We start from the raw sequence: 17,000 nt of genomic DNA, 5'->3' as shown, positions 1-17,000 counted from the left end.
GATAATAGTATATAAGGACAATTTTTGGGTCCTAATATTAGTAAAAGTAATGTTTTTTAAAAAATTTTAAAGATAAATTAACTTTTGAAAAATAATATCAATAAATGGCAAAATCAGTGTTCATCTTCTTTCTCTTGCAATCTATTCACCCACATTGCCGTCGCCGCTTCCGGCAACGCCTCCCCCTATCTCTGCCCACCTCCACCTCTGCCTCCGGCAATATTGTCGGAGGTGGGTGGAGACAGAGGTGGCAGCGGCGCTGGTGGGCGGAGGTGGTGGCGGCATTGTTTCTAGGTATAGAGGTCTTGCCATAAATAGGAACAACAATGGTTCTAGAATAGAAACATTTTAAACTTCTTAATATTTGTCAGAAAATGAGGCTCAGTTTGAAAAGAATACAAATACAAATATATACAATACAAAATTATACAAAAATAATACAAAACACAAGGTTTTAAATTCTACATATTTGTATTCATACTTCTTCCGAACTAACCCTGAGGTATTTAATAGAATAAACTTTAGGCTCACTTCTGAAAGAGTAAAAATAAATATAAACATGAAATATGTACACTGCAAATGTATATAAAATAATATAAAATACAAGGTTTAACATTGTATTCCTTCCAAATCAAACCTAACTGATTGGTCAAAAATTTTCAGATACCATAGAAAGTTCCTAATCCGTCAAGACCGATTCTTTAAAAAAATCGTAATTCTAATGGAGTATAAATACTTTAATCCAACAAAATTTTGATAAACCAACTTGATTGAGTTTTGCAACTCATAAGTTAAAGCAATCTAACACTCATTAATAAGCTCTCATAACTGTTCATGGGCTGGATTCAGATTTGGCTTTTACCAAAATTTGAATGTATTCAATCTGAACCCAAACCTGAAACAGTGTAAAGCCAAGCCCAAACCCCAACCTGTAAATAAGTCTATTCATGGAGAACGAACTGGGTATTTGGGTAAATTGGTCTTGGGTTGAGCTGAATGGGTCTGACCTAACTGAAACTGCACCCCACACACACTGTAACAGGTATCCATTACCCATTCAAGTATGCCCATTTAAAGTTGATCTGGTGGGTTGTCAACCGGTTTTTCAAACCCACTGAAACACCCATTTATGTCACAAATTGCCACTCTTAGGATACATACATATTAATGATCATGCTGGAGTGCTCAATTATTAGTTCTAATATTTAGACAAAATCAACCCAACCCAAAATCAACCCGAAATATCTTGACCCAACCCAATGTTAAATGGTTGAACAATCAACTCACAGTTGAAAAATATTAAGTTTGTACACAGGTTAGTTTGGTTTGATTCACGTAAATTTGTCAAATCAACCGAAACTATCGGATTGACATTAATGCAAACTGAAATTGACTGACAGTAATCTAAAGCCGAGTATTAAATTGAATTTAATTTATGGTCCATTTAATCAGTTGAATGAAACCGAACTGAAATATTTCCCTTTTGGAAAATAAAAAAGAAAAGGAAAAATATCTAAGTAGTGTGACAAGATTCCTTGGAAAAACAAAAAAGGAAAAAGAAAAACATCTTTCAATATGCAAAACCAGAAAAGAATAGAACAGATAGAGGCTAGAGAACTTTGTTTCAATTTTATATGTAGAAAAAAGAAGTATAAATTAGAAAAAAAATTAGGGGCTTTTGACACATCTTTCTAGGTAGATCCTTCAACAGTCCAATGGATAAGAATACGCGCTGAGCTTTTGGAGTTTTGTTTTTAAATATTAAGACCGTTTGATTTGCAACATGGTCTACCGGGCTGTTAAAAACAGCTAGAATGGCTATTTTCAGTGAGAAAAGACCAAAACCTTCATTTGAAGCTTCTTGATTTTCGTCTTTTTCAGTCTTTCCGAGTGCTTGTATTCACATATTTTGGTCTACGTGATACCAAATGAAAAAAGACTATTCTTTGAGCTTTTGAGCTTTCTGCATATCGAAAGATGCATAGATCTCACGGAGTGGGATCTGCTCACAACAAAAATTGTACTAACACGGTACCAACATAGTCTGTGTCCATATATGTCACCATGAGGCTGGGGCCCACCATGTTTGCAACATGTTGGGACAATGTTTTCTTATGGCAGAGACCTCACTTGCCTTGAAATAAGTCTAAAATGCAATCTTTGTATGGTTACATTCTATTTTAGGCCTCTAGGGATTCAGTTCCACAGTACCTTTTGTGGGAAATATGCAAATGGGAAACTGAGTGAGAGGAGAGAGCGGCTGAAAAGTCCAATAATAGGAAACAAAAAAAAAAGCTAGACATGTTTTTTTGGGAACATTTCCGTTTAGAAACATTTTTTTGATGATGTCTCATCATTTCTGATGTTATGTGATAAGCCAACGGTGGAACCAATCCATAAGTTGCCACGTTAGCATGGGCATGCAATGACAATATTGAACTTCGGAGGACTAGTATTGAAATTACGAGGACCTTTGTTTTAATTTGAATATTTGTTAGAATAGTTAACGTAACTTATGCGTAAGTAATTTAGTTGCTGAGAATAAGGAGAGGACGCTCCAGTAGTTGGTTTTTTCGTATATTTCTCCTTATTGTTTTTATTGTAAACTCTATATATTCTCCTCCGAAGTAATGAAATGGATCATCTTGAACTTTCCAAAAACCTTATAGTGGAGGTCGGGTTTCCTCGAACTAACCCATTTATTCTCTGGTAGACAGCAACATAGGGAAGAAGAAGTTTTCCCCTCCCTCTATGGTGAAAACCGGCTTGCCTTCTACGGTGATTGGCTCGTGACATATTATCATCGGGAGATATTTCCAATACATGGCAGGGATGTGCTGTGGGATGTTGTAGAAAACTATCTTGTGGGGGGTTGATTTGAACTTGCAAGAATCATCTATTATGGCTTTCAATTACTCAAGAAAAGGGTACTTTGGAGAGTGGGATCTAGAAGCAACATTAGGATCTAAGGGGACCCATGGGTAAGGGTGTAAACGGATTGAATTTATATAAAAGTTATAAATATATATAATATTTATATAATTTAATTATTATATATATAAATTATATGAAATATTTAAATATTTTATATATTATATATAAGAATTAAATAATCAGTTTAATTTGGATATTTATCAAATTGAATTAAGTCATATCCGAATTCAATTCGATTATGTCGAATCTTGAATTTGAAATTGGGTTTTTGAATACCATTGACACTCCTACCCATAGATCTAGGTTTGCCAAATTTTAAAACCTCCTCCCTAAGACCTCCTTGATCTAGTTACTAATTTTGCTAGACCCTCCTTGATGGAACTCTACTGCTATCATGGAGATTTTCAATGCTGTAGAGGCTTAGGCCATTTTAGCTATCCCTTTCGAGTGAATCGCTTAGGGGGCATTTGTTTTTTGGTAAATGGGGATGGGTAAGTTGGTCGGTCCCATGGAAATGAAAGAAACTCACGTTCATGTTTTGCAGTTTCGGTATTAGTGATGGGACAACATTATTCCTTCATTAATGACCATTTTATGGATAAAATGGTTATTATATAACTTTACGTCTTTACCTAAGAAATAAAAAACATTAGTAAATACACTTATTTGAGTAACACTCACCAGAATAAGTGCACTTACCCAAGTAAATGACTTACCGAAAAAGGAACAAAGCCTTAAAATGGACATGATAATGTTGGGGCTAACAAACGATGGCTGTTATTTTGTTAAATTGGGGTACAGGCTGACAAAGGAGGAGAGAGGGGCTTGTTAGCATGGTCACCAGATCCCTTGCATGGATATACATCTTGCATTTAAAGGTTCCCTTTAGGGGGCGTTTTTTTTTGGATTTTGAGGGGGGGGGGGGGGAAGTTGGTCAATGGGAACCCTTGCATGGATATACATCTTGCATTTAAAGGTTCCCTTGACCAAGAAACCCATGGTCTTTTTTTAGATTTATATGGGGACCAGAAAAAGCTTATTTTCCTGGATATCACTTAGGGGGAAGTTGCCAACACTTGAATGGGACAAAAATGCCATTTTTAATAATTGAATTTTATCGCTAAAATGATCATTGCCTTATTTACATGAAAACTAGAGGAATATGGATAAATATACTTACCCGTATTTACCTAGGTAAATGTATTTACCTGGATAATAACTTACTAAAAAACAAACAGTCCTTAAAAGCCTAAAACTTTATATGAAGATTGTGCTCCAGTGTAATTACCGCAAAGGGCTGCTGCTCTTAGTCTTAACAGAAGGGGAATTGTAGTTGAACTGCTTTATCCTTTTATGTGGCTTTGAAGAAGAAAGTGCTTTTGTTTTTAGGCAGCCCCCGACCCGATCCGTTTGGCCCAATAGTGCCATTCCCTAGTCAATGAAATGTTCGCAACGGATGAAACGAGTGCAAAGGCATCTTCCCTATTGGACCTCTCTAACCGACGACTACGAGTACTGAACCCTCTATTCTGGAATGCAATGTCTGTCCTATTTGATGCTAGGTTTTTAGATTTTTAGAGGACACCACAGCTAACAGCATTAGTTGTGCCTTATGGGACAGTGACGGTAACTTTCTTTTGGCTCAAGGGGAAGTCATCCTTGATAACTTTGCCTTAGATCTTTTCCCTTATCCCCCCAACGAAAAAAAAAGAAAAAAAACTGAAAATATTGATTTTTTTTTGTGTATAAATCTGAAAAAGGGGTAATACAATTCTTGGGGCAGCAATAAGGTTATCAATGGACCAGGTCTATTTGATAGAACTGAATTGCAAATTTGTTCTAATTTTGAGTTTTCTGTCCCAATTCTGATTGATTCAGGATCAAAACACTGTAATAAACCAATTATGTATTTAATAATATATAAAAGGTCTCATGGGTTTTTTAGTAACCTTTTGGTCTTATTATTTTATTGCCTTTTTATTAATTATATTATCAAGAATGATGTTTTAAATTATGGTAAATTGTTGAACCCCCTGAAATTTCTGACTTTTGCTGAAACCTCTCCTGAAGTTTAGTAATTGCAATAATCTTACCTGAACTTTCTAATACAGTTGCAAGTACCCCTTCTGGTAGAATTTTCTTAAAAAGGCATGAAAATGTCTAAAATATCCATGCAATTACTTTTAACAAAAATGTTCATTTTCCAAAATTTCTCTTCATAATAATCACTACACCAAACCCTTCTAATTCTGAAATTGCTTTATTTTTCAAATTTGTCCTTCATATCAATCATTCAATGGTAAAGTTGCAACTTTAAATTCTCTTGTTTTTGTTGTTCATAAAGTTTGCATTGCTTTTTTGTAGAAATTAGCCTCAGTAGTATTTGCTTTCTTGCAATTATTAAGCTTCAAGAGAGATTTCAACAATGGTCAAAAACTTCAGGGGAGGTTTCAGTACTGATCTGAATCTTCAAGGGAGATTTCAGAAATTTACCCTTTACATTATTATATTACAAAATATAATTGGGTCTAGTAACCCTATTAGTCCAATTAATAATTGGTTCAGTTCTTTGGTTATAATTATCTTATTGGTTAGGGCTGGGGGTAAGCCCTCCCCCAAACCCCTATACCCCAATCCAGGTGAAGGCATGACTTTGATCCAGGTCTCTGCTACAAATAGCTAGTAGTAAACCTTAAGGCTGCATTTGGTTGCAATGCAAAAACTGGTGCAAATGCATAAGGGTGCAAATAGACTAAGTGTAAATCATGGTTATATTTTGCTTCAAACTTGATATTGTCTTGTTTATTTGTGAAAGGTAAAATAAAAAGTAATTAAAATGTTGTGGTCCCACATTATATGCAAGAGAATGGAGGTAGGAGGGCAGTTCTTTGTTTGGGAGTGAGATGGGAAGCAAAATGATGTGGTCTCCACTTTATATGAGAGAGAATTGAGGTAGGAGGAAGGTGGTACATATTTTTCATCAGTTTTTTAGATGCAAAATTTACATAGATAATGAGTGCAAATAAGACAACAAGTACAAATTTTGTATCAAGTATGAGTGCAAATCATAATTACAAATTTGTATCTAGTTCAGATTTGCACTGCAACCCAATGCAGCCTAAAATTTTCTTTTGCCATGATCTATAACAATCACTTAGGCTATCTTTGGTTTGAAAGAAAATGCAGGGAAAGGAAGAGAACGACAGGGAAACCAATATGGGTTGTAAAGGTTTCACATGGGGAGAAAGTCACTAACGCTTGAATGTGACATAAATACTCCTTTAAATAATGAACTTTTGTGGCTAAAATGGTCATTGCCTTCTTTACTTGGAAAATAAAAAAACATGGATAAATGCACTTATTCGGATAAATCTGTATTAAAAAACACTTACCTGAATAAGTGCATTTACTTAGATAAATAATTTACCAAAAAGTGAATGGGGGCTTCAATATATTGGTGGCCTAGCTTATCTATAAAATATTATAGCCACCGTCTATTTTAACAGTTGTTGCTCCCACCCTTTTATACATCATATGTGCCTCCCTAGCACCAATACCTCCACTGACACTTATGCTCTTACATATCATTTTGTCACCATTGTTGACTTGTCATTGACATTATTAGTTGGAAGATGTGAGGGAAGAGGTGGAGGAATAGATCTTTCAATATATAGAGTTTTACTTATGTCTAAAGTTATATTAACACTATGGTAAAATTATTATTGAAAGAAACTCAAATAATCTTACTTTAACATGCGTTTATACATGCTGGGGCAGCACACAAATATTTGATAGATAGATGACGTTTTATTATAAGCATGTGTATAACATTGCACAAGAACAGGGGTCATATGTGCAGCATTCACAAGGAGGCTTTGATTGGTTAAATTTCTTTTGGTATCATACCTTTTCTATATCATAGATTGACCCTAATATAATCAGTCAAATCTAGTTTGTGGGAAGCACCATACAGTCTATGTATAATGGCCATACTCCCACCCCCTTGAATTGGCATACATCCCACTTTATAAATTTAGCTTACTAGTTACTTCATCTCCTCTCACTAGTATGATTATATAAGGGGAATTTTTAGATTCTCCTGTTTCATTTTTTTTTCTACTTATAACTGGGACTAATGATAGTAGGGGAATATGACACAATAAAAGTGGAGTTATTATAGATGGGAATTTTGGAAAAAAAATTAGAAAATAAATAAAAAATTATGAGGCAGGGTAAAGTGAAGATTTCTCCTATTATCTATATACATGTCATTGAATTTACCATTGATTTGGAAACCTTAGCGAATATACAAAACACCAAAGATATTTACAATATAGTATTCAAAAAAGTATGTAACATGTAACAAGTGAAATAATAACAGTGAATAGAAGGTAGGGTAAGGTTGAGTTTAGATTGGGCTGCCGGGATTCTAACATAGACGAGTTTACAAATAGAGCAATCAAGTGATGGACTATGGAGATGTTGGTGGACAAGATATTGTGTATTGTGTTTGAATCCATTAGTTCCATGGTGGTTTGGTTGAAATCATGTCAAAATTAGAGGAGGGGGATGAGTGGAGTTAGGAGTCGACTTCCCCGATCAGATGGGGCCAGGCGTGGTTTTCAAAACCAGATTGGACCTGACGGTTGGACCGAAAAAACCAGGAATTGGTTAGGTGATTGGTTTTGATTTCCCCAAAATCGGAAATTTGTCCAAAACTGTTGATTTTGGTCAGCAAACTGCTGATCCGGGTAGTTAATCGTTCGAATGGTTTTGATCATTTTTTATTTATTTTTGTCAAAATGAGTTGACTATTTAACCCGATAACCAGACCCCTGACCGGTTTGGTCTCCGAGTTGGTTTTAAAAACCATGGGGTCAGGAATGAGGATTATTTTGGCAGGGTGGGGACAGTGACGGGGATTAATAGGAATCCCCGATTGGAGTTGGGGGGGATGGGGATTGAAGTTCCCACTCCGCCCCGATCACGATTACATATATATATATATATATATATATATATATATATATGTATATATATGAAAACATATTTAAAACATTATTTATAATATATAATTTATATTTATTTTAAGTAAATTTATTTTGCAAAAAAATACTATTATCTAAAAAAATTTGGGTCCCTTCCAGGAATCCATCTTTATTGAAGATTAGGAATGGAAGACAAATTTTATCTCTAACAGAAATCGGGGACGGAAATAGGGTTAATTTCAGAATCAGGGCAAAGATCAACTATGACTATAATCCTCACCCCAAACACGCTCCGCTGCCATTCCTAGGGGTAGCTCTTCCCCAAGAGTCAGAAAATTAAATTTATCTAAACTATTATAAGAGTTCATAAATTTATTATTGGCAAAAAACTTCATCATTGGTTTTGCTAAACAATTAAAAGATTCCTAATTTATACGATATAAATACATTATTAGCGAAGTTTATCTTGGTGATCTATGGCAAAGCTTTATAAAAATATTAAAAATATACTATGATGTAGATTGATCCATCCAAGGAGCAAAAACTGCAGGACAATATGATCAATCTACGCCCTAATAGATTGAAATAAGATATCCATCGTTTCCTCCACAATACCAAACAGACCACACCCTATACAATTTTCGATCCATTAACATCCCTATCTAAAATCATGCCGTTGAAATCCTTTGTTTTGTTTTGTTTGTTTTTTCCAGCATTATTTTTCTTACAGTTTTGCGTTGCAACTTGCAAAAAATGGATAAGCACAAAACCTTTCAAACAGATGAAACTAAAATGAGCAACCGACAGTGGAATCTCACGTATAGGTGAGAGACGCGTGTCCGGAAAGCTCACCCGCGCGTAACGCCTTACACCAGCCATGGGTATTTTTTATATAATTCCAAGTTTCTAGAACACTAGAATCACGCGCGTTTATCCGATTTCCTTTTCAACGCGCCTCAAACTCATCCAATGATCCGGTTTTGCAAAACCGCCTTTGCCCTTCATCCCAAATGCCGGAATAAATCTTATCTGGTTTTGCAAAACTGTCATTGTTGTCGGGAACCTCTCAGCCCATGGGGCCCACCTAACCACCTGTTTGTTTTCTATATGAGGAAGAAGACTCTAGGGTTCTTGACTTCAACTTCTTCGTGTTCATCAAGAAAGAAATCTGCTACAAGAAGTGGTGAAACATCGGAGGGAGATGGCGATGAGGTCTGTCGTGAGGCGTGTTTCTCCCAATCGTCTAATGGAAGGAACTGGGAGGTTTGTTCCTCGTTACTTCAGTGAAACCACCAAGGGTCGGGTTCTCAGCGAAGAAGAACGAGCAGCCGAGAACGTCTACATTCAGGTACTTCTCACCATTTCTCTCATCTACACTCTCTGTCCTTTCATTTCGACCTTCTCTGTTCTCCCTGTTCTTGTATTAGTTTTTGCTCAACTGAGGTTTGATCTTCGTTGTGGTGATTTTGATTCTTGGAGTGAAGAAAATGGAGAGGGAGAAGATGGAGAAATTGAAGCTCAAGAAAGAGAAAGAAAAGACTCCTGCAGAGAAGGAGCAAGCTGAGAAGGTATTTATTGCTAGTGTTTTTTCTTCGTTTTACTCGGGTTCTCTGCATTTTGATGATCCTTATTTTATTTTCATTACTCGGGTTCTCTGCATTTTGATGATCCTTATTTTATTTTCATTATGTGATTTAATGAGGGGTTTTAACTCAACAAAGCTAGATTCTGTAGCAAACCCTAGGTGTATATTGCTAAACTCTAGTTATCGATGTTTCTGTTTCACCCGGTTAACCCGTTTTTTATTATCACAGCAATGCTGTGCAGAAATTACATTTTTTTCGAGGTTTAAGACCATCTGACCAGTGTAGTTTTGGTCTGGGAGATGTCTCATGGCTATTGCTTTAGGCTCTGTTGTGCACTATTTGTACGAGTATTTGTGAATATTCAACCACTGCTTTAGCCTGCTCCCATTTTAGAGACGTGGAAGCCAATGGTTCAAATGTTTATTTGATGCTGAATTATTTTCTTGTTGATAGGCGATTCAATCTACTGTATTGATGGAAAATTTTGATTAGTTCCCTGAATTTTAGTAAAGAAACCAGTTAAGAGCGTCCTTAATTAATTTGATCAATTTTACATTCAAATGAAGGATAACTGAAGTCTGTAATTATTTACCATCGTGTGGGTTTTTGGTTAGCTATGTTTGATATCTGTCACTGGGGAATTAGGATCTTTTTTCCTTAAATATAGGCAGCTTGGGTTAAGCCTTATGTGATAGCATACTCAGCTGCACTTTATCTCACCATCATTTTTATTTTCTATTTTATTCCAATTTGTTGAAATCTTAGACATTAGGCAATACAGAGCTGTCTTTTACTGCTTTGCTCTAAACTTATTTTTTTCTTTCCATGCTTTGGAGTTTGGGCTGTGGATTGGAATCATCAAATATCCATGTTTGGCTGATCTATTCAAGGAAATCTTTTCTTATTGTATATCAAACCAGAGGAAGATGTCTGCAAGCTCTCTTGATTGTAGATGAGTTTGTTTCTTTTTATCACGTATGTATGTGACAGGCTCCTGTAGCATCATTATCCCATGTTTGTTATGACCCACACGTAATGTTGCATGAGCATAGACACTGGAATCAATCCGATACATGTCAGTGAGTCTGACTTGGCAAGATGTAAAAAAACTAGGGTTCATGGGCGAAACTATTAAAATAATGCATTATTTTCTTTTGAATTCTAACATTACATTATCCATTAAAAGGCGTAGGAGTTTATTTTTGTTGCTAAATAGTGTTTTATAGGAAAAATGGCATTCATTATGTACATTATCTGTTCATATATGTCAAATAATTAGGGAAAAGGTCATTGCCTAAAGTTGGTTGGAGCTTTCCGAGAACTTGGGAGGAGTGGACTGGATGATGCAGACTTAACCTTTTGCATTTCTTCCACAGTTACCGCACTAAGAGTTGTATCCATTTTCTCATGTTTGTGAGCTCTGAGATTTTATCATTCCTCTAAGTAATGACCCTTACAAACCCACTTATATCAAGTAATCAAGGAGAGAAAGGAAAATATTATGTAGAAATGCCCATCAAGAATCATGGAATGTGGTATAAACCATGTCTGATATGAACACTTTATCCATCTAGGATCCATGCAACCATCAGTTATCCATGCAACCATCAGTCATCTGTTATTGATTTTAGGTTTGAAGGGAACATTGCCATGGGGCTTAGAGAGATATTAGTGCATCAGATTACAAATTCTGTTGTAGATAGGAGTTAGGAAGTTAGATGTATGGTGATTTACATGAATCGTGAGTATTTTGGACACTTCACAATTCTGTAATCTCTTGATTAATAACACCATTAACTGTTCACCAATACAATGGTTTTCCTCATTATAATAAAGAAAATGCACCAAGGTATAACTAGATTTTTTTTCCTGCAATCATTTATTGAATTAAAACACATTTGCTTACCAACTCTTTCCTGTGTGGACCTGACATACCTGAAGAGATTTTTTTTAATCAATTAAAGCAAGGAATAATCATTGTTATCAATGTAACACAAGTTTGGTTTTGATGTTGGCTTATAAATTGCTTCTTCTCTCCTTTGTTATATCATACTCACTGGTTTTTCTTCTCAGAAACTTGAAGAAAGTCCCCTCAAAGGTTGACACGGTGACCACCATTTACTATAAAGTTCCTGAGCTCTTGCCTTGTAATTTACTGAGGAGGAATAAATGTAGATGACTTGCATTATTCTTGATGGGGGTTGGCCTATGTATAGAATGTGATGGTAATTGTCAACCCATATGCAATGATGACTGTAATTTAACTTGTGGATGTTGATGAGTTTCCCTTAAACATGGAATGGCTTTCAACATAATGTTAAAATAAGTATTATCTGATGGTTCCTGCATGATAACATTACTTTTTTTTTATTGATTTCTTTGTGGAAAATATTGCTTTTCCTCTAACCTTGAAGCAACTTTAGGCTCTTGCGGGAAGCTAGCTGTTTTATTTTTTATTTTTGACAGCTACACTACAAAAACTTTTTTTTTGTGTGTTTTGGTTTAAACGAAAGATACTCATTTGTCTACAACTTCCACCATTTTACCATTCTAACAAAAGTTGTTAATACCGTTTTGGGATTATCTTTGAAAACTTTTAGCTTGTTTCAGGAAAAGGGGTGGGGGTTGGAATTACGGGTGGATTTGAGCCGAGCCGTGTTTGGATGAAGCTTGAGCTCGATTTGAGTTAGAGACGAGGTTGAGTTTGGCTCGGTTTGAATTCGATTATAAGCTAAGTTTTTTTTGAAAAATAAAAATTATGTGTATGAAAATATTTTTATAATTTTTCAAACAAAAAATTAAGAATTATAAAAGTTATTTAATATTATATGGTGGTGTAAAGTGGGCCTCTTGGGTGGTTCGTGGGCCGCCACAGGCCATGTCGTCCTCGGTGGAAATTTTGGGGGTTGGCCTGACATGCAGGATTGGGCCGAGTCGGGTTGGGCCATAGGGCAGGCCTTGGGCATGGGTCGAATTGGGTTGCATCATTTTTTCTTTTTTTGAAAATTTTGATTTATTTTCTAAGTAAAGTTGTAAAACTAAAATATTTGACTTTGGGAATTATGAATTATTTAAAAAATTAAGAAATGAGAAATCTAAGTCATTTAAATTTGAATGATGCAAATTAGTGAATTACAAATAATGATTGGATCATTGCATACTTGAATGAATGAAATATGAACATGGAATAAATTAATAAAATATAAAAAATATAATATGGTTACAAATTGAAAATACAAAATTACATTTAATTTATTTGATATATGCTTTTTTTTTATTTTTTTAACAAGTAGTCGAATTCATGAATCATCATCATTCATGACTTTCATCATCTGCATCGGGTGAATTGTTCGATGTTGTATCATGCCTTCCATTGTCTTTTAATTTATCTTTTGCATCTAGACAATCCTTGAAGTAGATGCACATCTTTATGTTTTTATTGTTCGTGCAACTTTTTTTGTCATCCAATACCTTGGTACTTGCATTAAAATAAGCCTCCTATGGAAGTGTAAACATCAGAGGGATTAATAGATCACGTGTCATGGTAGCAAGAATAAGATAATTTTTCAAGTGTTCATTCCATTAGGATAAAATATCAAAATTATTTGATACTTCACCTGAATTAGAAAAGTTTGTTTACAAATAAAAATTAAATTTAGTAAATGAACTTGTTGTAGAACTAGTAGATTTTTGCCTTTTACTTATTAAATATAAAAAAATTTTCTCTTCTACTATTGGTCTCAAGGTCAAAAATAGAAGAAAAAGATAAACAAGTTGTAGGAATATTTTGTACAACTTCATATTCATACAAATTGTACATTTCAAATAATAAATTATTAATTTTTTTTTTATTTTCTAAATTAAATATTTATATTTTCATAATATGTTTCAAGTAAAATATCTAAACCATCTTTCCTAATCACATGGTTTAATATTGTAGCTAAACAATAAAGGGGAGAAATGTTCTCCCAATATTTTTTAAATTTATTTTCTATAATTTCAATAATACATTAAAATTGTGGATTATTTCTATATTTAGCAAAACAATCACTAATTACCATTAATTGATATGGTAAATTACAACTAATTAGATAATAAATTTTAGATAATTCATTTATCGCATCATAAAAATATTTTAAAAAATCTTTTATACAGATTGCAATTTCCTAGTCTTCCTCAAATATCATATCATTAGGCATTTTTGAATTATAAAAATCAGAAAGCATTTGTTTATGTGATATACAACTTTCTAACATAGCATAAGTAAAATTCCACCTATTCTTTACATCTAATATAAAATGTTTATATTTTAAACCATAATTTTGGCATAAATATTAAATTCTTGTTTTCTTTTCCCTAACTTTTTATATATATAATACAATTTGTAATTTTTGAAATATTAGTAGAAATAATATTCAAGGCATCTTGAATACATAAATTTAATATGTGACATCCACATCTAATGTGAAATAATTTATCATTTAAGCACGATTTTAATTGAGATTTTAAAATATTTATTGCAGAATCATTTTTGCTAGCATCATCAAAACTAATTATAAGCATGCAAAGTATTTAAAATACTTGCAGCAATAGCTGGGCCATTATGTGGCCATTCAAGCCTACTAAACCTTGAAATTCTTTTATTCAAAAGCCATTTTTCATCAATGAAAATGGCTTGTAACGTCTGAAGTAATTGTAATTTTAGAATTAAGATATGCTAATAAAGAAATTAAATTTTGTTTATATAAATAAAAACTTTTTAAAGCATAAGTTGTTATAGTATTCTTAGAAACTTTTTTATATTGGGGGTTTACCGAACTATGCAACCATTTTTCTAGCTTTGGATCTTCAGCTAATATTAATGGTTGTTCTGCATGTATAATATAGTTAGAAAGTTCTTGTCTCATTTTTTTTTTGTATGTAAAAGTACCAAAACTAGTCCCATTCCCAATCTGTGTTTGGGTTGTTTCTCTCCATTCATCTTCCTCTCACTCGTGTGAGCAGATGTTTGCTCAAATGACCCATACCACTATTGCTACAATAACTAAAGTTTTTCTTACATTTTTGGCAAATGACCATTTTCCCTTCCAATTAATATCCTTTACTTAGAAAATTTTTCAAATCGGGCTACTCAGCTTAGAAGCCCTCCTTTTTCCCCTAGTATCATTATTACTTGGAGTAAAAGTTCCACTTCCATTGACATCAATCGCATCAGTGCTAACACTATCGTGATGCAATTGAATGTCATCCATGGTGAACACTATCGCTAGTTTAAAATCCCAATTTGATTTCAACGGTGAAGCCTTTCAACCTCAAAACCTCCCGAATTGAGATACTTGAGCTCATTGAGCAAGCATTTTTCTTGTTGAAAGTTGAAACTTCAATAAAATTGAGACTTGAGAATTGGAGAATGCAGAATTAGATAATCAACTAATTAGAATTTCTTAAATTGTAGATAATTGAGAATGTATGAGAGAGAGAGAGAGAGAGAGAGAGAATTGTTGAATTGGTGTGATGAGAATAGTGGAGGATAGGACTATTTATAGGAATTGAACATAATTCAATTGCCCAAAATACCCAAAAAATTATCTATTATTTAGTTGTTGGGAGGGGTATTTTGGTCATTGTAAAGTTACTTATAACTTTACCCAAAATGCCCCATAAACTAGTTGTTATATAGCTGTTGGGGGGCATTTATGTCATTTTTTCAACCCTCATAAGCAAAATACAGAAATACCCCATAATATGGTTGGTTATAGCTGATGAGGGGGGGGGGTATTTCTGTAAACCCCCCCCCCCAAAAGCTGAAACTAGCCGTTGGGCCCCTTTGGGAGGGGGCCCCAATAGCTATATTTCCAGGTGGGCCGAGTGCGGCCCACTACGGGCCTGGTAGGCCGTGGGCAACACGACACGTGTTGTCGTGCCGTGCTGGCCCATGGGCCTCCGTGTTAGGCCCAACACAACACGGACCTCCATGTCAAGCCTGGCCCGACCCGATTTACACCTCTAATATTATATATATATATATAATTATAAAAATTATTTATGATTATATATAAAAAATCAAAATATTATATTAATAAAAATAATATGTATATATATAATAAAAAAATATTTATTTAATACTAGGCTCGCAAACCTCATGAGTCAAAATTTACTGGGCTCAAGCTTGGCTTGATTAGCAAATGAACCTATATATTGGGCTTGAATTTGGTTTGAAGCTTGATTTAAATTGAACCAACCTCAAATAGTTTGTGAAAGGCTCAACTCGTGGGCACCCCTAGTTGAAATGACTTTTACTCTTCCGTTAACATTGTGAAATGAAACGGGGCTCTAAGCTTGATGTGTATGCACGACTCTTTTTTGTCATAAAGGGAATTGTTTGTTTTCTACAAGGTGTTTGGTTCCATTTAAAGTTATTGAGTAAACGTTTTGTACTTGTGTGACTACAAAACCAAAAAACACATTTAATGAGGGCATTTATAACACATAGGTGCCATTAAGCATTACATCAGCAAAATGCCAATACTGGTCTACCCATTTCATGAAGCTCCAAAATAAAACTTTCTAAAACGGAAGAGGTGCACAAAAACCGAAATTTATAAATTTCAATACACACAAATGCAGTTAATGAGGCATTTGCTGATGGGGCACCTATGTGATACTGTTAATAAATGTAAAATAAACCAAATATATACGTAATCTAAAAAAAGGAGCCGGGATCTTTTGCACATAAAAAATCTGTTCATATAGAATTTATTTTAAATTCGTGGAGAGATTGATTTACAGAGTTTTTGTTTGCAAAGAATCTCACTATTTATAAAGGGTCATTATACCTAATGTTGGTCTCATGCTTGTAATTCATCTGAACTGTGCATACGTAGGGGTTGCTCCACAAAATAGTTGGTTGTTTTTGAAAACAAGAACAACAGCCGCATCATTAAAAATTGAAAACTCTTGTTCTGAAATAATTTTACTTTCATAAGATATCGGAGTTCAAAATTACATACAATAAAAAAGGAATTCAGTGTTTCATACCTGTTTCAGTTCTTTGCACCTTGGCACTCCGGATCTCCTGCCCACAAGAATCTTAGTTATGTCTATCCATATGGCATTATAGCTGTACATTAGGAATATCTTCCCATAAATCATAGTATCTAGATACTGAAGATGTTTCCAATGTATAACTGTAACATCTTGTGGGGGTAGGGAAGTGAATATGCAAGGTTCTTTTTGGCTCCAAACCATTTTACGATATTGAAAGAAAAAAAGAGCTGTCTATTTGTATACCTTAGATTTGTTTTATTAATTGGTTGCAAAAAATTTTCTGGTTAGGAAGAGCGTTGTTAAATAAATTCTCTGTACATTACCAATGCATGTGCGGGGATAGCTCAGTTGGGAGAGCGTCAGACTGAAGATCTGAAGGTCGCGTGTTCGATCCACGCTCACCGCAGTTCTGTGAACTTTTTCAATACGTTATATAGATAGATGG

At 34.4% G+C, this 17,000-nt stretch overlaps 1 protein-coding gene and 1 non-coding gene across 2 annotated transcripts; both read left to right on the top strand.

Annotated features, from left to right (window-relative positions):
• Nucleotides 1–8,838: 8,838 nt before the first annotated feature.
• Nucleotides 8,839–11,856, top strand: LOC148847455 (F1F0-ATPase inhibitor protein). Its single transcript, XM_088949722.1, has 3 exons — nucleotides 8,839–9,270; nucleotides 9,407–9,490; nucleotides 11,582–11,856. Exons 1-3 carry the CDS (start codon nucleotides 9,124–9,126, stop codon nucleotides 11,609–11,611), a joined length of 261 nt encoding a protein of 86 aa, XP_088805848.1. The 5' UTR covers nucleotides 8,839–9,123; the 3' UTR covers nucleotides 11,612–11,856.
• Nucleotides 11,857–16,888: 5,032 nt separating this feature from the next.
• TRNAF-GAA (transfer RNA phenylalanine (anticodon GAA)) lies at nucleotides 16,889–16,961 on the top strand. The gene has a single exon. It is a non-coding gene; the product is annotated as a tRNA-Phe (tRNA).
• Nucleotides 16,962–17,000: the final 39 nt, after the last annotated feature.

The sequence above is a fragment of the Nelumbo lutea genome, chromosome 6, assembly GCF_056320005.1.
Source record: "Nelumbo lutea isolate HS-2025 chromosome 6, American lotus-T2T, whole genome shotgun sequence".
Classification (NCBI taxonomy): Eukaryota; Viridiplantae; Streptophyta; class Magnoliopsida; order Proteales; family Nelumbonaceae; genus Nelumbo; species Nelumbo lutea.
This window is presented reverse-complemented; position numbering and strand designations above follow the sequence as displayed.

What these genes read in the sequence shown, in the direction of transcription:
- LOC148847455 (XM_088949722.1), top strand. Translation starts at nt 9,124, where the DNA reads ATGGCGATGAGGTCTGTCGTGAGGCGTGTTTCTCCCAATCGTCTAATG. An exon ending in CCGAGAACGTCTACATTCAG is followed by an intron (nt 9,271 to 9,406) that starts GTACTTCTCACC and finishes CTTGGAGTGAAG; the next exon opens with AAAATGGAGAGGGAGAAGAT. An exon ending in AGAAGGAGCAAGCTGAGAAG is followed by an intron (nt 9,491 to 11,581) that starts GTATTTATTGCT and finishes TTTTCTTCTCAG; the next exon opens with AAACTTGAAGAAAGTCCCCT.